At 43.9% G+C, this 26,177-nt stretch overlaps 2 protein-coding genes across 4 annotated transcripts in view; one reads left to right on the plus strand and one right to left on the minus strand.

The window, feature by feature from the left end:
* LOC134483152 (uncharacterized) overlaps positions 1-26,177 on the plus strand; it is a 757,250-nt gene that overhangs the window by 725,630 nt on the left and 5,443 nt on the right. The gene's annotated exons all lie outside the window — the stretch shown is intronic.
* Positions 7,058-10,842, minus strand: LOC134483534 (disks large homolog 5-like). Its single transcript, XM_063278766.1, has 4 exons — positions 10,687-10,842; positions 9,461-9,620; positions 8,057-8,200; positions 7,058-7,407 (listed from the first exon to the last, which is right to left on the minus strand). Exons 1-4 carry the CDS (start codon positions 10,766-10,768, stop codon positions 7,230-7,232), a joined length of 564 nt encoding a protein of 187 aa, XP_063134836.1. The 5' UTR covers positions 10,769-10,842; the 3' UTR covers positions 7,058-7,229.

Genomic DNA, 26,177 nt, shown 5'->3' on the forward strand with positions numbered 1-26,177 from the left:
TGGTGGCTCCTATTAACCTGTAATTGCAATTCTAGGGAATCAGTCTGGACTTCACGGGCACCACACATACCACATGGTGCACAAGCATTTATTAGGTGAAACACTCAGGCCCATAAAAATAAGTAAATAAAATATATGGTTAACAGACACTGTGATTCAGGAAGTTCTTAGTGACTTTGGTTATCATTTCTCTCTCCCAGAAACCTGTCTTCCTCTTGCTCAGCCTCCCTGGCTTCTAGGACATTTCCTAGCTCTGTGGAGCATGAAGTACTCAACACCATAAGCCAAGCATTGCAAAGCCATCTGCACCTTCACTGCTACACCTTCTCCATGGCTGTGTCTAAAGGGAGAGATTTGGAATCTCACAGATGCAAGGCCAAACCTGTTGGGCTATGTGAGCCCAGCCACCCAATAGTCAGATCTACTCCTGTCCTTGGCTATGGCATGAGGCTCTTAAGACAAATTAATCTGAAGGATCTCAACAGCTATGCTGTTAGACCTCTCATTGCTCTGCCCGACCTACAAGCTCCTTTCCTGGCTGAAATTCACACCCGAACTCCTCTCCTGCCTCAGCCACCATCAGCTCTTCTACTCCTCTCCACCTGTGCTCTGAATAATCCACACTAAGGTGGACATTAACCTCTTGTGGACCTCCAGATGTATGCTTGTGATTACTCTTCATTGGCTGTTTTGTATGGGGAGGCGGGTTCTTCTAGTCTCATGCAGAACACTGCTCACACATTTTGGATCTTACAACACCCTCTTGATTGAGAATCCTGACTAATGACTGACTGAGCCTTCCATCCCTGAAGCAACCCTCTGTCTCCCAGTCCAAGATGAGAATCCCCACCCTAACCCCATGGTGTCCAGTTTCATCTCAGAAGCTAGACTCTGCACTGCCCATTACCTTTTGTTTCTCTGCCTCTAATTCTGTTAAATTGTTCCTCTCTTCTTTAAAACAAATTCATTTTGTTGTTTATTTTTTGAGACAGGGTTTCTCTGTTTGGCCCTGGCAATTCTGACAGGCTCTCTGTAGATCAGACTTGTCAGGAAACCAGATATCTGCCTGCCTCGGCCTCTTAAGCACTGGGATTACTGGATTGTGCCAGCATGTTTAATTAAAAATTAATTAGTGGCAGTGCATGTTGGCACATGCCTTTAATTCCATCCATTGGGAGGTAGAGGCATTGTGAGTTCCAGGACAGCCAGGGTTATAAATTAACACCTTGTCTCAAAGAAAACAAGCCAAAAATGAAACAAAAATGTTGCAATATGGTCTTAGGTATGTAACTGAGTCTGTTCTTGAACTCTGAATCCTCCCACTTTCACTCAGGTGCTAATCAGCAGGCTTCTGTCTTGACTTTCACTGAGCACTCAGGGCTGCCAGGACTGTTACCTCTCCCAGTCTAACTCCTGACTCTCTCATCAGCATCATCACAAAACTCCTGCTAAGAATTAAGGAAACCTGAATTCTAAGGAACATTCGGAGCTCCAGTATTTCCAAAGCTCACTCTAATACAGATGGATCCTATGCTGCAGTAAAATGGTCACAGCTGGAGGTCTTAATTCCAGGACTTGGGACAGAGGGGTTGGAGGATCTTGAATTCAAGGTTATTTTTATGTTACAGTGTTGCTCAAAGCGAGTTGGGCTGCTACAAGATAACCTGGCTCAAAACTATACCAAACACACCTAAAATGAAACAGAGCAGTTTGAGTGGGCACAGATGGGAAAGCTCGGCACTTTATGGCTAAGCCACCTGCTGCCAGCACCAAAGTCCATGCACAGCCCCAATTCTGAGCTGTGTCTGGGACCCCACTTAGGAGCACGCACCAAAGTAGCTCAGATCCAGGGCTTTTGGTCTAAGAGGAATTCAGGCAGTCACTCTTTGGATGCCATTTCTCCAGCTCAACTGCCTGTCAGCCCAGGATCTGGTCTTAGTCACGGCTTGGCACCCCTAAATTCCTCCCAGCTGTGCTCTGAACTCACCCTGTGCCCCGTTCTGATGAATCTGCCATTCTCCATGGGAGTAGCCTCAAGAAGTCCCTCACATCTGAAGCACCACTCTGAGTGCACTAAATACTGCAGGGGAGGGGCGTGGCCAGCAGAACACCCACCCCTTTCAGCTGTAGAACATTTAGGTCTAGAGTGAGCACTGCTGTGCATTGTGGAACTTAAGCAGTATTCCAGCCTTGGCCTGGGAAGAGCCGGTGACACCCACACTTTCTGGGGTGACGTTGTCTCCTGAGGATAGAGTCAGGTCAGGAGCGGCAACTGATGTTCACGAGAGACATACTTTCTTCACCACCTGCCCATGCTGGCCCTAGGATCTGGGCTTTTTGGGTGACATGAGTGCTGAGCCCCCCAAGTAGATGGGTTTTCAGGGGTCAGGTGGTTATTGTCACCAAAGGTATCCACAAGGATAAGTCATACTGTACTAATTCCCATATTAGATCCCTTCTCATGGGTCACAGAGGTCGTGCTGGGTCCTAAATGTGGACCCAGGTTCCTGGCACTTTTGAGGAGACTGGTCAGGGCACAGGCTTCAGGATATTTTGTTTGAATTATTTTGGGGGATTTTATTTTTACTGTTGGGGGCAAACCTAGGGCTGCCATGTGCTGGGAAAAGGCTTTGCCACAGCTGTAGATCATCCCTAATTATAAACTCCTAAATTCTCCCAATCCTGGAACTTTCTAGGTCCCTCACATGATGCAACCTTTGGGGGATTCCTCACATAGAATCATGGGGTGGATTGCATCCCAAAGAGAGACAGTGGGAAATGTTCCCCAATGTCTGCCTGTGGCTGTGGTGATGAGAGTGGATGTAGTGACCAGTGGATGGCAGGGCCCATGTGAAACCCTTTTGGTTTCCACTTGAGCGGAACCTTCACCATGCCTTTTTTTTTTTCTTGAAACACAGTTTGGCCTGTAACTTACAGTCTTCCATCACCCTGACTCAGTTTCCCATGACTGGGATCACAGGCTTAAATTACTATGCCCATCTTTCTTTTTTTGTATTTATAAATCTTCTAAAAGCCAGAAGGATCTAGAATTTAAAATTTTGCGGTCCAAGGCATTTCCAACAGGGGATTCTTGACCTAGGAGTGTCCAGACCAGTTTTTATTGTGTGGGTACTTCATTCCCATAACAGCTTATGTTTGACAAAGAGTTCCGAGGTGTGATGTCACTGGGCATCAGGCGGTGTCCCAAATAGCAGCACTGACTCAGGTTGTAATATAGGCTGGAGAAACTTACTAGGACCCTTGTAATCCTAGCACCCTGGGGCCTCACATGTCCTTAGTCTGATCTAGTGATGAATCAACTGCTCTTGAGGGTTGATTGGAATTCTAGTCACTGTGAGGCAGGAGCATTAGTATCCTACAGCCACTCTGGGCTCCATAGGAAGACCCTGTTTCAATAGTAAAAGGGGTCACCTGCGAGTTCTTACTGTCTTCCCTGAGGCCTTCCTGCTGGAGTTAGAATAGCTGTCTCACCAAGTTGAAGTAGAGGGCAGAATGTTGGTGCCTTCTATAATGAGGACTAGTGACAGATAGTCTATGGAAATTCTAGAAAGATCTACAGGTATGTATGTCCTGTGCATGGGAATTGCTGGCTTCCCTGTGTCCTTTGCCTTTAATTTGCTGTCCATGGGGCAACTGGGAATGTCCCCAAACCAGGCTGCACACAGGGCTTGTCCCATGATTCTCACTTGCACCCAGTGCCTGCCTGATTGTCATAAGTCTGACAGAGCCACTGTATGCTCTCCTGACACCTGCAGTGAGCAGTATATGGGACCCTACCATCCCCACACTGCCCATCAGGGTCTACAATGTCCCTATATGGCACTGAGATGGTCTAAGCTCCTTCCCCCCTATATGCTGCATCAGAATCTGACCATTCCTAATTTCCTCCTCTCACACCCACACTAGAAGCCCTGTACCCACACTAGCCCCAGCTGGCCTGTTGCCTACTGAAATCTCATGGACTCTGCCCCAATCCCCTGTCCTGCCCTGCCCTGCCCAGCCCTGCCCCAATGCCCTGCCCCAATGCCCTGCCCCAATGCCCTGCCCCAATGCCCTGCCCCAATGCCCTGCCAAAATGCCCTGCCACAATCCCCTGCCCTACCCTGCCCTGCCCTGCCCTGCCCCAATCCCCTGCCCTGCCCTGCCCTGCCCTGCCCTGCCCTCACTCAGCTCACAATGTGGACATCTCAAGACAGTCACTGGACAATGGCTGACACACTTGTCTGAAGACTGGAAATGTTTCTTGATCTTGGAGAGGAAAGAAGGACCCTCCAACTACACTGGCCTCTAAGGAAGTTTATTCAGGTGAGGGATGACATGGACTGTTTTGTCTCATGTCACACATGTCAGTAGAAAATATCCTAGGTATTGGATGGCGCTGTTAGCATTAACAGAACAAAGCACATAGTGTTGGGAAGATTACTAAATTATGAGTAGGATTAGAAAACCCCAAGCCTCTTCCAGGTCCTAAGAGAGCAAAAAATACCACCAAACATAGCATTAATGTGATAGGTTGGTTAAATCTAGTTACTAGATTCTAGTGTGATACCTATGACCCTTTTTGTGTCATGCTCAGCTTATAATGACTAGAGGACCTAAGCTTGAGAGTCACCAATGCCTCTCCCTTGCTTCTCTAGCTGCTGAGCATTGAAAAGCCCTAATGAGACAGCATCTGTTTGCAGACATACTGAATAAGTCTTCTGCACTTTATCTCTCTGAGTCACCTCCACTCTCAGTAAGTCAGTTTAATTTCATAAATTGTAAATGAGTCACGTGGAAAATATACTTTCTCAATACGATCACAGATTTCCATGTAAAAGGTGAAACATGAACTATCCCACCTAAGTTCTGGGCCTGCACAGACCTGCTCTGCAAAAGAAACATGTGGTCACAGCTGCAGTCTGCATTCACTAGGGGTGCTCTTGAGGACCTCCCTAAACTGCATAGATTAAGATAATTATCTTGCTTTCTATCAAAAGAATTCATTATGCCAAGTTGGCCTGTAGAAGGAGGCTAGTCTCTTCTGTATTTTATCAGATGTGCTTAATGTATATAATCATCGATAGTAAGTGAAAGATCTGTTTGGAATTGAAACTGAGTGATGCTGGAGGGTGATCCTGAATGCACAATGAGCAGTGGAGGCACCAGAGCCCGGTGAGGATGCCTAGCAGGCTACCACATTGAGCAGGCACCGCTCAACCACCTGTACATACACATCTCCTGAGATCTCTCTCCTTAATGGGAGATGATGGCGTCCATCTAGTACAGCACATGCCCTGGAAGGACAAAAGCTACCTACAGGAGCTGTGGTGATGACTCACAGGTTAGAGCATCTGCTGCTCTCTCAGAAGAACCACATGGTCCCTAACAATCATCTACAATGGGGAATGCTATTCCCTCTTTTGGATCATGAGGGAAATGCACTCAGGAGTGGCCCAGACATACATTTGAAAAAAAAAGATCCATTGAGTTACATGATAAATATAATCAGCAACAATAAAAAACACAGCATATGAATGATCAAGTGAAACAGCACCTATAAAAACCTATTTCCCAAAATGACATTGATGGTCATTATCTTTGTGGTTTAATACTAATGCTGTATTGTAAGAAAAACCGAGGCACATGGTTCTCGATTAGGATTATTCTATATTCCTTTGTGAAAGTTGTCATTTTTTCTGCAGCTCTACAGGCATGAGTGTGTGTTACTCAATATCTGGGCAAACAGTCAATAAGGAATGTGTGTTGTAGACTGATATAGATTAGGATGAGCAGAACACATGACAGCATGGATACAGTATGGCAGTGATTACATCATAAAGTGTGTGTCCATAGAAAAAGTCACATTATCCACACAAAAGACACTATCACGCTGTGTACACCTTGGTGGCTTTAAATTCCCTATTTACTCATGCTGCCTGGACCATGCAAAGATCCATATCCAGCTATCAGTTCTAAGTCTACAGGAGGGGAAAGGACTCTTGAATAAGATGGTCTTAAGAGTCAAGAGTTACAAATCAATTTTTATTCATAAGGAATACAATTTACAAAAAACAGGCATAAAATGAACAACTAAAATGGTATAAAAAATGAAAAACAGTAACAAGAATATATAACTATGATATAACAAAAAGAAAACTTCAATGAAAATCATAACCAAAAATATTTCTTAACAGCATTTTCTTAATGAACATTTAGAAACACAGTTGTAGTGCTGTTTCTCCTCTAGGACACGAGATGTCAAGGCAGTCCCCTCAGATGTCTCTCAAATGGTGTTGTCGGTATGAGAGAGGAGAAAGACCTCAATGAGACAGGCTGGCATACGGATACATAAATTTAGGGTCTCTATACAATGAGGAAATTAACTGAGAAGAAGAATATTCTCCCCAAAAAAGTCTTTGACTGTTGAGGATTGTCGTCAGCAGGGAACTCCTGACAGAGAAACTCACTCTTCAGGGGGCTGTCTTCTTGGGATCTGTCCTATTCCATGTCTCCTGCAGTTCCTGAGACCTGGGAGGAGAAGGCAGCTATTAAGACACTGATTTGGTGGGGACACGCATACCAGCTGTCAAGTTGCTGCCTTCTGTCCCTTCAGCTGCATTGGACAGACAGCACTGATCTTTTCACTGAAATCATTGCTGATATCTCTGCAGCCTGGGGAAAGTCACCAACAACCCTCACAGTACTGTGGGATAACAAGCTGTTCCTCAGATTTCTACCAGTGAAAACCAAGAACGGGGAAAGGAGAAGAGACCTAACTGGGTTGCAGGAAGAAAGGAGAAGGCCACATGATACTGAGATCAAAGCCAATGACCAGGACTCATTTGCCATTTGCACTTGGTTCTTATCCCTACAAGGTGCTTCCAACCATCACATGACCCCTGTATGACCTTTGTCACACGACCAAGAACTCGTTCAAAACTCTTCATAGCATCCAATCTATGACAGGGAGATGCAGTCATGTGATATGTTATTCCTCTGTCACCATTTCTGGACTGCAGTTACAAAAAGGGCAGAGAAGTGTACTTGCCCATAATTCAGTTTCTGAAGAGTGGTTAACATCCCAGAATACTTGTGCATAGACAGAGCAATGAATAACTCTATCACATGAGGTGGATGACTGATTGGGTGTGGGGAGATTAGAAAGATGATAGGGGAAGCAAAGATGTATCCAATAGGCAAATGGTATCAGACATTGTTAATCTGACTCAGCTGCTTGTTCCTACCACATTTTGCTGGGTCTGGAGGTTGCTGGTCTTCTCCTGTTCGTCTTCATCATTCGGGTTCAACTCAAACAAATATCGCTGTAACTCCTTGCTCTCCTGCTTCAATGTGACCAACTTCTTCATACATGCCTGGTCCATCAGGAGCCGGCTGTGCAGGTTGCTGGAAACACACTCTGCATAGTAAGATCCTGAAGCCTCTTCCTCCCATTCCAACTGCCAAATCCCACAAAGTCCACCAGGACCCAGATACCAATAAAGACTTCATAGAATACATCTCCATACATGTAAGGCTGCTGCACAAACAGCAAACGTCCAATCCAGAGAAGAATAAATTGTTTCTGTGACCCAAGCACCAATAAGAGTCCATGTCTCTCCAAAAGAACAAGGGATCTACAACTACCCATGAGAGCCCAATGCATCGGGGCAACATCAATTAGAAGGCGGCAAATAACCACAAGAGGACAGTAGAACCAAGGGAGGTCATGCAAACCATGTGGTCCACACATTGAGCTTTGTTAAACCTGGTATGACCCCAGAGCCACAGGTTGGCCTAATAACACTCTGATGCCTGAATCAGTGTAGTTCTATCCAGAGCCTTCTAAAGATGCATAGACATCTGTGATAGACATAGACTGTGGTGATAACAGACAGTCTCTTATGGAACTGAATCTGAGTCCAAAAGACCCACGGCACAGTGATATTTAAACAGCAGAAGACATGGACCCAGAGCTGCAGTCTCTCCAGTCCAGAACAAAGAGAGGCAGCAATGGATATTCTACAAGTGATGGGCCCTTCTGACCAGTACTTACCGATAGAAGTTAATCTCCTTCTTGAGCTCCTGAAATTTCTCATGATGTTCAGTGTTCTTTGTGTCTAAGTTGTGCAGTAATGACATGACCTCTTTCTCCTTTATCTTCAAGTTTTCATAAAATGGATTTGGCCTGAAGTAGGGGCTGGCCCCAGGAAGATAGAACCCAATGAACATCGAGGTTTAGGATTATAGGAACTCAGGCTGTGTCCTGTACTACCCCAACCCTGGAAGGACACTTTCTGAATTCTACATATTTGGATCTTCTTCAGCTTCAGAAACTTGGAATTGTGTGCCCAGGACAACAGAAACTAAGCACCCAGATAAAGGGTTCCCTGGCTCACTTTTTTCAATCAGGAGGGCTGGATCTGCATTCAAACCTGTTATGCTGTCAAGAGCCTAGGCCACAGGGCTTACCCAACCACACACACACACACACACACACACACACACACACACACACACACACATCCAGAAACCTCTGATTTCATTTTTCCTGTTTTGACAAGTGGAATGCTACAAGCCGAATAACTAATATTCTAGAGACAGACAGTACACATAATTCTGGAGATGAGACCAGATATTGCCACAAACTTATAATCTGCCCAAGGCATACAAATGTATAGACAAATGTGACTACACAGGCAAAGAACTGTACTGTTGAAAGTGGGGCTTCCAAAATAAAGCACTTTCACCTCCATGAAACTATTATACAGGTAAATCCTGAGGTCAAAAAACAGACCCCTAAATTCCAAAGGTGGAGTGATAGAGAAACATATAAAGGTTGTGCATATGCATGCAAAGCTGTGCACACACAGACACACAAACTGGGGCACACCCACAAGAAAAGAAAAGTAAGGTCTCCAGCTCCGAAAAAAAGAACCAAAAAAAAAAAAAAAGAAAAAAGAAAAGAAAAGTAAACAGACTCAGAGAATGAGAAAGAGAGACAAATATGGAAAGAGCACAATGAGAATCAGTAGAAATGCATGCACCATTACTGTCTCAGAGTGTAAGGCACAGAGACAAGAAGGAGCAGGCCAGAGCCTCAGGCCTTCTACTTAAGCATTGATATGAACACTGTGGGACCTGTCACCTAAGGCTGCTGCCAGGAGATGATAGGGTTCAGTCACCTTCCTAGCAAGTACAAACACTCTCCACAAACTCACAGCACCTAGAACCTTGCAAAGCTACCACCTGTCAAGGGCTTTCCAATTGTACACTGGGAACTCATGCTCCAGTGACTTTATCCCTGAAATCTTCACTCAGATTGCAAGTTCAGATTTTCAACAGGCTGAATCAGAGAGTCCATTTTCAATCTCACTCCTCAGTAAGGGTCAGGTTCTGAATCTCGTCACTATGGGAGATGAGGTTTAGAACAAGGTCATTTGTTTGGAGCAATGCATACCTCTTGCTCATGGATCCACCTGTCACATAAAGGAGGCGATCTGTCAGCTCATTTCTCTCCTTGGTAGTTAGCTCCAGTTCTCTATTCAGCCTCTCCTCTTCCTCGTTGGCCTGCACCTTGTTTAGGACATTTTCAGGGGATGTCGTCTGTCTGCAGGCCTCTGTAGGTAGAAGAACACAAGTGAACCCGCATGGGGCAAATGCATAGAGCATACACAGACCACAGTGAGGTCCAAACAGGAGAACATGCTTGAAAGCCAGTGTCACTGCAAGGAGTTTGGTCTATGTGTAAGCGGCATCCTAAGTGGATCACAGTTCCCCCACTACTATATAGAGACCAAGAGATGTAAGCAGCCAGGTGTTCCCTATGCCCGCCCACACAGGCTTACAAGTACCAGAGAGATGCCTTCTCCAGGATTATTATCAGGTACGCAGGCTACAACCTGGTTTCAGGACCCTTACCCCTCTGGATTCAGAAGTCAGATCATCAATTCAGCATCCACAATGACTTGATTGATCAGGGATACTCAGATATCCTACACTGTTACTCTAGTCCAATAACTTTGCATTACAAAGTCATGTAGGGGGAGGACATGGTCAACAGACTTATTAATTCCCCCTACTGAAATGACAAATGCCCCAGAAGTGCCAATAGGTTACAGGCTCTTTCTTTACCTGCTCCATACAGTTTGGCTACTTTAGAAAAATATCTGCTACACAGAACGTCTAATATATGAAGGTAAGATTGGCCCCGTCAGCCAGAGGTAGTCAGAGGAGTTCTAAGAATATAAGGTCATGCCAGGAGCACAGTTCTCTCCCTCTTACTACTGTCAGATAGTCACTGAATTTAAAGAAGCAATGAAAGTGAAGTACATTGATGCCCTGTTTAATTCAGAAAAGTTATACCCTCCATGCCTCCTGATGGTGTTATTATATCAATTTAACATACCGAATGCACTGTAAAAGTCAAGACTAGAAGTTCACCCAATAATAGCATAGGCATTGCCATATCCTCCATGTGGTTATGGAGAAACTAATGATGTGAAAACCTTGTCTTTCAGGAATTGTGATAATCATGGAATTCAATATCTGTGGAGATGTTCCAGTGGTTGTGGCCCATTGCTATAAAGGCCAGCTGAAGGCCCCCACACTCACCCCTGAGAGGAAGCTCAACATACACTGCCCAGAACTTACTCCACATTCCCCATGTCCTGAGTCCATCATTACCTTTAGGTTTCATTTGCTTCACTCTAGACTCTTCTCTATCAACATCAACTCTCCCAAAGCGCCTGAGAAGACGGGCAAACATGCCTGTCGATATATCCTTTGGACACTAAGAGAAAAAGTAGGGAATTGGTTGTCACAACGATACTGGTGACATCACAGGGATTCCAAGGTCTCTCTAGGAGACAATAGAATGTCCACGAAGGGACGGCTGATGTCACGGAGAACAGACTTTGCCTCCCTGCTAATGTTCTGCCTGTACTGAGCAAAAGCTGATGTGTCCTTTTCAGGAGACTTCCCTGTGGCATAGCCACTGAGCACCACATGCTTCCAAAGCCAAATTTGGCTCTAGGCTTGATTGGAAAAACCAAAGTCATTGCTATGTATCTAAATGAGTGCTTCCTCCCCAATCCCTGCACAGAAATGTTTCATCCTACCTCAAATTCTCCTCAGTCAGCAATATTACCCATTAAAGATTACTGAGAAATCACACCAGTTCCTATAAGTAGCTAAAGAAGTCTCCTGTCTCATCATGTGCAGGTGCATGAAATCACACCCAGAAATAGCCTGTAGGATAGGTTGCAATGTGGGTGTGTGTTATAGGTACAACCTGAAGCTTTGTGCTTAACATTTGACAGTTGCCACCAGATTCCTTATGAGAAAGAATTGCATTCATTATGGTCCTGGCAACAATGTGGTGATCTGTTAGCAGAGGAAACTGAAATATTGGATCCACCAGTGAATGCACCCTCAGGCTGAGTGTGGGGCTCTCCTCTCTGCACCTAAGTTACCAAAGCAGGATTGCTTACAGGCCTCTGTAAGCTATAACGTATGATTTCATCTGAAAAATAAAATAGTCAGCAGATGTGTGTGTGTGTGTGGGGGTGCAGCCAAAGGAGTAGGACAAGCCTGGAGACATAACTCAGTGGACAGAGTAAGAAACAAGCATCTTCACTCCTGTTTCATGGATCACCCCACAAAACACAAACGCATCTATCCTACTTAAAAAAAAAAAACCAAGTTATTTTATTGAATGCATACACTAAAGTATTAGTAGCAAAGCTCAGATTTCGGGGGCAGATCCATGATTTGAACTATCTTCCGGACAACATATAAAGCAATAAATAAATAAATAAATAAATAAATAAATAAATAAATAAATAAGAAAAAATACAGAAAAATAAAAAAACACAAAAAGCACGGGCCTCTCATGTGAAGTTACAGAAGAGTGATCCAGTGGTCACTTCTGACCAGGCCATTTTAGCTATGACGGTGCATAGTGACCCTTAATTTGATGGGTCCTATATAAAGCTTTGTGCAATATTGTCATTTTAACAAACCTCATCCAGAACATACATAACGACACAGGATATGATTGTCATGTCCTTGCTGTGTAAAAGTTATTTTTCTGTGTCCTTGATTGTCAGGCATATTACAGCAACAATCTGAGATGGCTGGTAGACTTGGAAGAAAGTGGATATGAAAGATCCCCGTTTGATATCAGTACAGCCATTTCTTACGAATGAGAATCTTTTAAGCTGGCCCTCGCTTAGCCCCTACACATTAGACAATAGAACAGAAAGTACAGAAAGCACATTCCCACCCACTCTCTAGGAAGCTGCCAGACCATAAGAACAGAGGGTACAGAACATATCTACTGCAGGGCAATTACAAGACAGGAAACATCTCTGGGAAGCTCACTGACCACTATAGAAGTGAGATGTCCTTGGTACTGAATGCAGCTGTGCTATAGGCTGACATAGCTATAGCCTTGTCCTGGGAACTCCAGAAGAGAAACACCTGCCAAGACAGATATCCTTGGTCCTTGTCCTGGGAACCCCAGGATAAGAAAACATATATCAAGTCAGATGTCCTTCGTACTGAAATAGCTGCATTGATGTGGTTACGGCCTTATCCCAGGAATTCCAGGACGAGAAACATCTTCCTAGTTATCCTTGGCACGAAATAGCTGAGCTAAGGAAACTGTGTAATCTTAACTGACTATTTAAGCTGTATATTTCTGTTGTTTGAGGCTCCTCACATCCCTCCTGCGTGAGGACCGTGTCGAGCCCCAGTGCATTGGTATCCCAAAGTAAACCTCTTGTTTTTACATCAAGACTGAGTCCTGTGTGTTCATGGGGTGGTGATTGTCCTCAGGACTGGAGCGAGAGTCTCCTCTGTCTGAGGGTCTTTCAGATAAAGCTATAGTTGTGGGTTACACACCTCAATTCTCATTGGCTAATGCTGTCCTCACAGTCCTTGGAGGCCCCTTTGTAAGACTACCTGTTGGAAAGTGGAAGCAGCTTTATTTGAGCTCAAAGTAAACCTGACGAGCAACGTAGAGAACAAGATGGGGTAATTGAGAACCTGTCTAAAACCAGCACAGAAACCCACCCTTCAATCAAAGCATCATCTACCAATTCTTGAATTTTTACCATTCTCTGCCAACCAGTCTTTCATTCAGGAAAGGTAGAAAAGAACTGGAAATGATCTTTGTATTCTAAGGACCTTGATCTGTCTTTCCTTAGGTCCACGTTAAGAACAAATGAAATGGGTATCACCATCTGAACAACTTAGTATCACCTACTCAGCATTTCTAGCCTAATACTGTGCCTATGGCAGTCTCAAGCTTCCCGAGTGTTGCTGCTCCAGCAAGAAGAATGAAGTTCTATGGTCAATCCCCAGTGAACCTTTCAAGGGGTTAGAAGAAAGCCATCAGAGATACTGCACTTCTTTGTCCGTAGATTAAATCAAGATGATACAACGTGAATCTAGTGTGCTATTCAACCATACGTCTTCCTCACAACCCCACCTATCTGAGGTCATTGCTTGCCAGAATTCATGCCCCACCATCCTAGATATTTCTTGATTCATTGCTGCCAAGGGCCAGGTTTCCTGAGTTTTGTTTTTTATAGAATTGGGTGTAGCCAATCATAGTTGCCCTCTGTAAGAAATGACAAATATCTATAATAACTGACCACACTGTACTTGTGTTTACAAGTACAGTAGTGGAAAATTCAGCATAACTGAGGAGTGGGAAATCACCACTGTGTCCTGGCCTTTCTCTGCCCATATCACAGCTCACAGGCGGCTGGGGCAAACCTTGAGTTCCTCTGTAGAAACAGAGTGAGGATGAATGGACACTGAGCAGGCAGAGCAACACAGCTGAGGCAACTCAATTCCAGCAGAGACACAGCCAGAATACAGCAAATACAGAGGCGAATGCCAGCAGCAAACCACTGAACTGAGAATAGGTCCCCCGTTGAAGGAATCAGAGAAAGAACTGGAAGAGCTTGAAGGGGCTCGAGACCCCATATGTACAACAATGCCAAGCAACTAGAGCTTCCAGGGACTAAGCCACTACCCAAAGACTATACATGGACTGACCCTGGACTCTGACCTCATAGGTAGCAATGAATATCCTAGTAAGAGCACCAGTGGAAGGGGAAGCCCTGGGTCCTGCTAAGACTGAACCCCCAGTGAACTAGACTATGCGGGGAGGGTGGCAATGGGGGGAGGTTTGGGAGGGGAACACCCATAAGGAAGGGGAGGGGGGAGGGTGAGGTTTGTCCGGAAACCGGGAAAGGGAATAACACTTGAAATGTATATAAGAAATACTCAAGTTAATTTAAAAAAAAAAGAAGAAATGACAAATATCTATAATAACTGAATATTCTGAAGGTTTTTATACTGGTTTTATTATACATGTAACTATGAAACGGAAAACATACATATTTGATCAATGAAATGAGTAAGATTGATTTAATGAACAGAAAAATGGATGGAACTTCAAAACTTCCATGATTACATATTATCTATTTAATTCCCTCCACAATAGCAAGAAACGGACATTATTATTTACTTAAACCGAGAAAATATTAATTGTTTGGCCTGCTTTTCTGAGCTTCCTTAAGGTATAGTTAATTGACAGAGCTGTGGTTTAAAATTAGGGTCCATATTCTTCTGTTTTAAATGTGGCCTTTTCTTTCTATTTTTTTCTCCATCTTTATTAAACTGGGTATATCTTATTTACATTTCAATTGTTATTACCTTTCAGGGTTTCCATGCAAACATCCCCCTAACCCCTCCCCCTCCCCTTCTCTATGGGCTTCCCCTCCCCATCCTCCCCCCATTACCACCCTCCCCCCAACAAGCCCCTTCACTGGGGGTTCAGTCTTGGCAGGACCAAGGGCTTCCCTTTTATTTCTAGTGGGTGCTGCTCTCCCTGCTCCGTGGGAAGTGGATGGGGGGAAGGCCCGGGCCTGGGGTGAGTTGGAACTGGGGTAGAAAGGCATAGGGCCTCCTAGGTGAGAATGCCAAACCACCACTGCTGCTGCAGCCACCATGGAGAAGCCCTTGTTCCTGCTGCAGGGAGGAGAGTCTGGTGCCCACAAGATGGCTGAAGGGGAGCTGAGAGTGGACAGCTTCATCACCGGCCTGCTGGAGGTATGAGGATATCGTCCGGGAAAAATTGTGCAGATGACTGGAGCAGAAGTCCGAGGGCTGTGTATCACGTCTCGTGAAATCTTTCTTAGCCAGCCAACAGCTGTGAACACAGGTTTCTTTTGGAGAGCAGGCCTGTGCAGGCCCAGAACCTAGGTGGGACAGTTCAAGCTACCCTTTTTCCATGGCCAATCTCAGATCATATTCAGAAAGTATTTCTTGGGCTAAAGAGATGGCTTAGTGGTTAAGAGCACTGACAGCTCTTCCAGAGGTCCTGAGTTCAAATCCCAGCAACATGGTGGCTCACAACCATCTGTAATGAGATCTGATGCCCTCTTCTGGTGTGTCTGAAGACAGTCACGGTGTACTTGTATATATTAAATAAATAAATAAATCTTTAAAAAAAAGAGTATTTCTTCCAGGTGATGGATTTCCAATTTATGGAATTGAACTAACTTACTGATGGTGGAAGTGACACAGAGAGTTAAAGTACAGAAGGAATAATCCAGAATGTCCAGCAACAGTTGCGGTCACACCAGGACTTTTAAAAGCTCAGCTGCTAGAGAAGCAATGTAGTCTTTGGTTATTCTCAAGCTTAGGTCTTCTAGTCATTATAAGCTGACCATGACACAAAAAGAGTCATCTATATCAAAATAGAGAATAGTAACTAGATTCACAACACACTATCACATCACTACTGTATTTGAGGGTCTCAGTTAATATCTAAGAACCTGGAAGAGGCCTGGGTCTTGCTACACATACTTATAATTTATGTCCCCATTGTCAGCTGAGATTCTTCATGCAGCCTGGGGTCAAGGAGGTCATCCCACGAAGCACAAAACACCCATCTCAGATAAACATGTATGGTTTATTGAATCCAAAACATCCATGAATTTCAGGACACAATTAAATGTTGAAACCTAAGGATAATAGATATAGAAGAGAATTAAGATTTCTAGTTCATAGATCCAGTAAACACCTTCAACAAATCATAGCAGCAAACTTCCATAAGGTAAAGAAAGAAAAGGCCATAAAGATACAACAAGCCAACAGAACATCAAACTAATTGTACCAGAAAAATTCCTCCATTCACATAATAATTAAAACGCTAAATGCACAGATCAAGAAAGAACATTAAAAGGGGTAAGGTATAAATATCTAGTAACAAATAAATTCAGACGTATCTGAATTACACCAGACTTCTCAACAGTGATTCTAAAAGTCAGAAAATCTTGGGCAGATGTAATGCAGACACAGGCTCCTATAGCCAGCATAATCCTCAATCACCATAAAAGGAGGAACCAGGATATTTCATGACAAAACCAAATTTAAACAATTCTTTTCTCTAAGAAAGCACAACTGAGGCTAATAGGAGGAAAACTCCAAGACAATGAACTAAACTATACCCAAGAAAAACCAAGAAATTAATCTTCTCTCAATAATTTAAAAAAAGAGAAGCACACAAACATAATTTCACCTATAACCAGAAAAAGAAGAGAATGCAGCAATCATTGGCTTTAATATCTGAACAGATCTTCTTTCCCTAATCCCCAAGCTCCCAGGGGCCAAACTGCCAGCCAAAGTGTATGCAAGGATGCTCTATGGTTCAAGGTAAGGCCTGTTGGCCACCAAATGGAGATCCTAGAGGTGTGAGGTGGGAATGGATATGTGTGGGTGGGGGAGCACTGTCACATAGGCAAAGCTGAGCAGAAAAGGGATGTAAGGTTTAATGAGGGGAGTGTGGAAAGCAGGACGACAGTTGAAATGTAAATAAATAAAATAACCGATTAATAAAAAATAGCCAAAAATAAAATAACAAGTAAAAAGGTAAATGAAAATTAAACCAAACCAAACAAAAACAAACAAAACCCCTGTAGTGTATTGGCCTAATGCTGCTTGTATTTTAATGCTAATTGTAGAACTCAAGACTGGTTAACCCCAAATAACTGACCCTGTTCCCAGTTAACTGTGATTATAAAGAAGCCAACAGCCAACAGCTGCACAGCAGAGAGATGGGGGAGGTGAGCTTTGAGGGCTTTGCTAGAGAGGCTCATGAGGAGGGAAGAAGGAGGAAGAAGCTGCCATAGAATAAAGGAAGAACTTGTGCGATGGAGAGGAGAGAGGAAGAGGACAGCAGCCATGGGTTAAGGGAGAGGAGAGCCTGGTCCTGAGGGCTGTCCAAGTGGAACAAAGAGCAGCCAAGATGCTACACAGCCTGTAAGAGTTAGCGTTATTGTTTGGAAGGTAGATCTGGTACCATGGAGGGCAGGCAGCTGCACAGCTACTGTGCTGACTAATGCACACTAAAAATAAATTTAACACAATATGAGTTACCAGTAAGACAGCTCTGTAGAGGATCCTAAAAGGATTACTTTAGTTTGAAAGGAAGGACAAAATACCAGAGAACACAGGGGATAAATTATTAAAACTAGGAAAGTTAATCAAAGAAGACTGTGAAAACCACAAAAATTAACAAAATGACAAAATTTAATACATAGGTTTAAATAATGATTACATATCACTAAACTCAATATCTAGAGTGGTGGGGCATGAATTCTGCCATGGTCTGAACTCAGAAAGGTGGGGTTGGGAGAAACATGTCTGGTTAAATAGTCCACCCACATTGTGACAATGTGATTTAATCTAAGGACAAAGAAGTGGAGCATCTCATGGCTTTCTTCTAACCCCTTGAAAGGATCACTGGGGTGTCCTCAGTACTTCATACTTCTTGCTAGGTCAGCGAAACTCAGGGAAGCTTGAGATTGTCATAGCACAGTATTAGGCTAGATATACTGAGTAGATGATACTAAGTTGTTCAGATGGTGACACCCATTTGCATGTGTTCTTAATGTGGACCTAAGGAAAGAGAGATCAAGGTCCTTAGAATAGAAGGAACATTCCCAGTCCTTTTCTACCATTCCAGACTGAAAGGCTGGTAGGGAGAAAGTGGTAAATAAGAAAGAATTAATAGATGATGCTTTGAATGAAGGGTTGGTTTTTGTGCTGGTTTTAGACAGGGTCTCACGTATCCATGTTGCCCTCTCCCTGGCTGGCCCGGTTCACTTTGAAGTCAGTGCTTCCACTTTCCAATAGACAGTCTTACAAGAGGGGCCTCCGAGGTCTCTAGGACAGCATTAGCCATTGACAGTTGAGGTGTGCAACCCACAACTATAGTTTTAGCCACTTTGTTCCATGTCTACCAACTATTTCAGATTGTTGCTGTTCTATGCCTGACAATCAAGGACACAGAAAAATAACCTGATAGAGAGCAAGGACATGGTGATCACATCCTTGCCTCTGCTGTATGTTCTGGATGAGGTTTGTTAAAATTCCAATATTGCAAAAAGCTTTATATAGGGCCCATCACATTAAGGGTCACTGTGCACTGTTTCATCTAAAATGGCCTAATCAGAACTGACCGCCAGACAACACTTCCTGCGAAGTTCCTATGCGAAGCTTAAGTTTTTGTGTTTTTTCTTCTTCCTTCCTTTCTTTCTTTCTTTCTTTCTTTCTTTCTTTCTTTCTTTCTTTCTTAATTTCTTTCTTTCTTTCTTTCTTTCTTCCTTCCTTCCTTCCTTTCTTTCTTTCTTTCTCTCTTTCTTTCTTTCTGTACATAAGATTATGGCAAAACTAGCTCCTCCCATGCTATGGAAAATCCTTTGAAGCCAAGCCTTGGGATCTAATCCTGTCAATTGATCAGCCAATAATTTAGCTATTTCCATAGGGGTAGTATCTTCTAGCTGTTTACCAAAAGACATTCGAACATCATATTTCAAGGCATTAATTACTTTTGAAGCACTTTCATTACCTTCTAAATAGGCTTGAATTAACTTCCAGTCATGTTCTGTGTCATTATCCATATATTTACTAACAGAAAAGTAGTAGGATTTCATCATGATAAGCAATATAAGCCCGATAACTGGCATTGGCCGCAGCAGAAGAAACCATGAGTAAAACACACATTGCTAAGAATAAGTGCTCAGCAGTAAAGGACTTTCCTGAAGGAGACAAAATTATTCCTTTCAGTGCTTACTCACTTCACCTGACCCCACATAGGTAATAGGGTTGTCACTGCACGGATCCTTATCCATTGTTGTTTGTGGACACTAAGAGAAGCCAGGGCCTCAGTAATGGAGGACACCTCCTCATCTCCTGAGAACATCCATCAGGAGAAAATGTAGCTGGTTTAACTGGATTCCTTTGAGGGTAGGGAGCGGTTCTTATTATTCTGTGCTTGGATCCATCTCCCAGGTAACCAGAATAGTCTCCCATCCTGTAATGAGACAAAACCCTCTCCCCTATATACAATGATGTCCCTTCCTGCCATTCAGCATCCCGGGCAATTTTTATCCATACTGTCTGTTCCATGCCTTCTGGGGGAAGTTCAACAAAGTGTCTATCTGCTCTTGATATAACTTCACCTTGTGGTAAATTAAGAAAATTAATAACGTATAATGCTTGTGCCAATAGAGCTCTGGGACTGGTCTGCAAACTCCATTCAGGTTGCATAAGTCCATCTCTTTCCCCCCTTTTTAATTTTATAATTTGTCATTTCAGGGTATGGTGAATTTTTTCAACAAAAGCTTGTCCTTGTGTATTGTGTTCTATACCAGTAATATGTACAATATGATATCGTTGACAAAATTGTTTATATTGATAAGAAATATATGTTGGTCCATTATCAATTTTAATTTTAGAAGGCAGTCCCATAACAGCAAAAGTTTCCAATAGATGCTGTATAACATGAGCAGTGCGTACTCCTGGCAATGGTGTAGCCCACACAAATTTCGAAAAATTATCTATGCTTACATCTATATGTGAAAGGCGACCAAACTCAGAAATATGGGTTATATCGATCTGACACGATGTATTAAGTTGCATCCTTCTGGGATTAATTTGAGATGGAACACATTTTATACGTGAAGACTGACACATAGGACAATTAGCAATAATTTGTTTGGCTTGAGAATAGGGAAGCTTATTTTTAATATGTAAATATCCTGTATTGGCATGATTATGACTGTGTATTTCTGGGGTAGCAAATGCCACTAATTGATCTACCATAGGATTGCCAAGTGTTAAAGATTCTGGAAATTTTGAATGTGATCTAGTATGTGTAATGAATATTCTAGAGTTTCATAATAACAATAGTCCTTTAATATGTGAGAATAACATTTAATATAGGCTTAGATGTAGAAACAACAGCAGTCTCAATATTCTGTACTACTCCTACAACATAAGCGGACTCAGCTATAATATTTTTACATCATGAGTAAAATCCTGGAATACATTAATTACCGCTAATAATTCATTTTGTTGTACTGACCCAAAAGAAGATTCTTGTCCCCAAAATTAATCTTTGGTCCAATAAGCCATCTTGGTCTTAGAGCCATCTGTAAACACAGTAAAGTGTGATGGTAATGGATCAACAGAAATTAGTGTATTTATCAATTTTTTTTTGTTTTTTAAAGCAATCCCACAATTTACTATGGGGAGGATGAAATTCAATATTTCCAGTGTAAGAAATCATGGCTAATTGAAAAACCTCAGACATCTGCATTAAATATTCCACTTTATCTTTGCTTAATGGGAGAACAAGAGCAGCACAATCATATCCCCACAGAGTAACAGGTCTTTGTATGCCTTGCTGAATATAAAGAAATTTGTTCCTTATATTTTGTTAATGTTTGGTTAAAGTTTTATTTAATATAAACCCACTCTAAAGGCAACTCATCCTGAGCGAAAGTGCCTGTAGGATATTCAAGAGTATTTAAACATATAATTTAATAACTCTATCTGGATTAATACGTGCCAAATATGCATCTTTCCATTTTCAGAAAAGATACCCTTGCATGCCTTCATATAAGCATTAATATCCCCCGTATCCTTTATAGGTAATAATGCTCTCCTGTACTCCTCATTAGCATTTTCAAAAGCAAGCATTTGCAGCAGTTGTCCTCCAGCTTCCTCTCCTACCACTGTTCTTTCCAATGTTAATTTTAATATACATAAAAACTTAATATATGGTTCATAGAAAGCTACTACCTTTTTCAACCAACCAGTATCATCCTTTATAATAAGTCGGTTGGGCCACACCTTGAATCGATGCTGGCCTAATGATAGGAAAAGAAAAAGCAGGTGAATTCGTCATCATCATCGTGTGAATCTAATGGTCAGCATGCCATCCTCGGGAAACGACTTAGAAAAACCTGCTTCAGGCAGTGGTGCAGAGGGCAAAACTTTTACTTTCGTTTTGTCTTAAGGAAGCTCTAGCTTCTTGTTCTGTATTCGTTATTACCCTGTCTGCATTCATGGCCTTGAACACAGTAAAAATTACAGCCCAAAGAGACCAGAAATTGGAATCTTTTTGCCCTGCCTGACAGCCTTTTTCACCTTAACTTTCACTTTGACCCAGATATCAGAATCCCTGGAACCCTCGTCAGGGAACCATGGAGTTTACTCTTGCTGTCTCTAAACACTTTTCTAAACCAGACTGAGAGACATGAATTCCCTGCACTCTTAAAATGCTTAAGCATAGCGAGATGAAGAGAAGATTTATCTTGTCCCATTTCCTTGTAATAAAATGTACTTACCTTATCTGACTGTCCAGACTTACCTTCAGGGACCCTGTTCCAGTGCCAAGGGCGACATCTAGGGTGTTGGGAGCCCTGCGTCCGGTCGCATTCCTTTCTGTGTTTCCAGATGCTCAGTGGCCATGCCACTCCAGCATGCTTGGAAATGAACCAGTCCGCAACCACCACCACCACCACCACCACCACCACCACCACCACCACCACCACCACCACCAGCACCACCACCAATTTGGTTTTGTAAATAAAGTTTTATTGACATCGCCATCCTCAGCATTTACATCGTGTTCAGTGCTGCTTCTGGCTGCAGCTGCAGGGCTTACGAGCCACAGAGCCCTTTAGGCTCCCAGAGCTGAGAGCATTGACCATTTGCCTTGTTTGTGAAAGAGGTGACTGACCCCTGTGCTCGAGGTGGCCTTTCCGTGCCCCTTAACCCATAGCATAGGTCTCTGTGCCATCCTCTCCCTTTGCTGTGGTGTGCACTTCCTGGTACATTTCCGTTAGCTCTTGACATTTCCAGAGCATTGGGTCTTGCAAATTGAATTTGCATGGCACCAGGAATAGACCTGATAGCAGGGTGTTGGACACTCCCTATGGGGACCCTGCCCAGGGGCATAAGCTTACTTTTCCAGTCAACTCCCTGAACAGTGAGCCTTTGTGGGACAAGGTACTTCACGACATGACTTGACCTCTCTGCAGTGCACCCAATCCCTGCTTGGCTCAGATGTCCCCCAGAGAGGTTGTGTGAGTGTCCCCAGTAGAGGCAGCACTCTTTATGGTGGCATTGACATGGCATCCAGGAAAGTCAAAACCAGAGGGACATGTCGGGCAGTTGGAAGCAAATGTCTGCGTCCATGGAGAGAAGGATGGATTAGACACTCCTACAGGGGGTGAGCTGAGAAGCACTACCTTGGCTTTTTCACAGCCGTGTAGGCTGCATGCCATGCTGTGTATCCATGCTGTGCTGAAGCCCCAGGCTTTGAGTCTCCCACAGCTGCTGTGTCCTAGGTCCAGGGTAGGATTAAGCAGACTTCAGCAGGAGAAAGGTGAAAACCCTGGTTGCAGGGTGGGGATGGCACAGTCATAACACTCCTGCACATGAGGCCCCTGACTTAGAGCCATATAGCAGCTGTGACAAGCCAGCTCTGGTGACACTCATCTGCAATGCCAGGCCATGGGGGGTAGAGGCAGTAGGATCAGTTGTTTAATTATCCTTGGCTACACGGCAAGTTCGAGGCCAGCCTGGGCAACTTTGTCTATGAAAATAAGACAAAACTAGGTCTTGACTATGAGCATCACTGCCTGTACCTGGCATGGTTGCCCCACCCCAGGTAAGAAACCCCTCTGTCCAGAGGCCATAACTGCAGGAGACCCCTTGCGAAGTGTCTATACAGCGCCCTGTTTGACTGGTCTGTGCTGAGGACCAACCACGCTCTCCTCAACAGGAAGGACATGGGAGAGGTTGTTTCTGTGAGATTCCGGGCCCTGAGACGGCCAAGAATAAACCCTGTCCTTGGGAAAGCCATGGAGACTGGGAACCCAGGGGATCTCTGCAAACACCAGGGCTGGCAGAGGACTGTGATCCTCTACAGCAGCTGCTCTCAATCTGTGGGTTCTACATCAGAGCTCCTGCACACCAGACATTTACATTACAGTTCCTCACAGTAACAAAGTTACACTCATGAAGTAGCTCTCCAATAAGTTTATGTTGGGATCACAACATGAGGAACTGAAATAAAGAGTCACAGTGTTAGGAAGGGTAAGAACCGCTATTCTATAGGAAGCCAGGCATCTGTACTCGATGTCTGGAAGTGTGATAGGCTAGACTTCACCCTCAGCGATGCCAGCATGTGGGCACCAAGCCCAGGTTCCACCCCAATGTTTCCTGGATATGTGCAGGCCTGGTTCCATCAAGAAGTAATAAAGGAACCCTTGGTAAAAAAACACTGGGTACCAAACAGGTCAGGAAAACACACCCCCTCTTCTGCAACTCCTCTCAGGATGGCTAGTCTTTCCAGGAGGCCCCGGCTATAACCAAACCTTGTCTCCCAGTGCTTGCCCATTGGTGTCTTGGCCATATTCAGATTTGAGGACTTTGAACAGAATAGCTTCCAGCAGATTTGCATCAATGAATCCAACAAGCAGTTGCAGTCCTACTTCATCCAGAGCACCTTCAAGCTGGAGCAGGTGAGAGTGGACACCTATTCCCCAGCCCAGCCCGGCCATCACCCTGAATGTCAGCGATGTCCCTCAGTATCAGCATAATGGGGCCTGGGCACCGTAGGTTCCTCAGGACCTAAAGCTATGTCCTTGAACTCAGTGCCATGCTCAGCCCTTCCAGCCTCTTTCAACCCTTCTGGAAGCTCAACTGCTCCTGCAGCAAGGCAGCAGTGTGCACATTCTGTCACGTCATTTGTGTGTCTACAGGAGGTCAGAGCCTGTCTCCTCTGTTCTTTTCTTTTGCTGTATTTGCCTTTCTGAGGAGGCAGGACCCACAGGTATGGGAGGAGCCACATGCATATTCTGCAGCCATGTCTGATTCCTCTGAGGCTCAGTCCCACTTACACACCTACCCTCCAACCTCCCCACTCCATGTCACCCCTGGGGCTCTGTAAACCTTCCTGCTTTCTGTCTTTATATAATTGGTGACACTGCAGCCCTCAGTGGTGTCATACAGTGTTAGTTTGTCTTTGCACTGCCTGGAGGTCTGACTTAGGAGAATGGCTACCATTCTCATTCCTGTTCAAGGGTCAGAATCTGAATCCTATGTAAGGCTGAATAATATTCCAGCACATGGCTGGGCCATGTTGAATTTACACAGTCACCTATGGATCTTATTTTTTGGCTTGTAAACACACATATAAGACTCAAGTGACACCCAAGTGGAGAATTGCTAGAGTCCTCCATGGCTTTCTGAACCGTCTGAGAGACCATCCTGTCCACAGTGTATAGGGCACCATCTACTCATAGCTCACACAGCATGAGAAGATTAGGGAGGGTTAACCTGGCTTCTCTGTCTCCTACTTTCTCCCACACTAGCCCTAGCATCTTTCTGTATTGCAGTGAATGTTTAGAACCCAGGAGGATGCCAGCTTCCTTGCTCAAATATAGGAAGTTCCTCCTTGCCTGCTTTGAGACTGAGTCTCATGCAGCCCAGGCTGGGTTTGATCTCACCATTAGTTAAGATGGCCATGAACTCCTGGTTCTCATGCCTCAGATGTCTCTGAGCGCTGGGTGACAGGTATGCACCACTCTTAAGTCCTGCCACTGGGACAAGAGTGAGCAGAGCCAGCTCTGAAGCACACACTTTGCTGGTGTCAGGGATGACTGACTTATGATCCTGTCTTCCTTGCCCATGGCCCTTCTCCTTGGTGCATGCCATCCTTCCTCCCTGTGACTCATGGGGGACACCAAGCCTGAGGATGTCAGGAAGAAGTTTACTTACTTCACTGGGTTGGAGGCTGTTAGGTTCCTGCGTCAGTAGGTGAGATTCAAGCTAGAAGGTTTGTGGCATGAGAAACTGGAACAGAGCTGGAATGGCAGGAACAATTGTCGCCTGGCTCTGAGAAGACCAGGTGGGCAGAAACTCATCGTTGGGCAGGTAGTGAGCTCAAGACCAGTCTGGGCATTGCTCAGCGCATGTGAACAGGTGTGCTTACATGGACATGTGTTTCCCCCACATGGTCACCACTTATCCAGGCACGGTGAATACTCCAAGGAGCTTTTTATGTTTTAACATTGTGTGTGTTTGTGTGTCCATACATACATATACACATACATTCGTACATATACACGAATACACGTACATGAAAACACATGCATATACATGACTATATACATTCATGCTCACACACACATATATACACACCTACATGCATACACACATACACACACACATACACACACATACACACATACACACATACATGCATACACACATACACATATACATACACACATACACACACATACTATACATATACACACATACAAATACACCTATACACACATATAGACAGACATATACATATACACGTATACACATACATGCATACACACATTCATATCCACACGTACATACAGACATATACATATATACTCACATACATGTAAGCACATGAGTGGAAGCCAGAGGACAGCTTGGCCCTTGGTTCTCTCCTTTTTACCACGTGGGTCCTGGGGATTGAGTCAAGCTCATCAGACTTGACAGCAATCCCCTTTAACTGTAGAGCCCTCTCATTGGCTGCCAGTTGCCTCTTTCCACAAATTCTATCTATGGTGGGATGTTTAGAGTTGTTATTCTCATGATTCCTTCAGCAATAGCGCAGACATCATTTACACTGCATTAGGAGTTATAATTCATGTAGATGTCAGGAGAGCTGGAGGCGTGGATCAAGAAGAGAGCCCACTTTCAATGTCATTATGTGGTATTGCCTTAGGCCCTTTTATACACTCCCCTGG

This window comes from Rattus norvegicus, chromosome 19 (genome assembly GCF_036323735.1).
Source record: "Rattus norvegicus strain BN/NHsdMcwi chromosome 19, GRCr8, whole genome shotgun sequence".
Classification (NCBI taxonomy): Eukaryota; Metazoa; Chordata; class Mammalia; order Rodentia; family Muridae; genus Rattus; species Rattus norvegicus.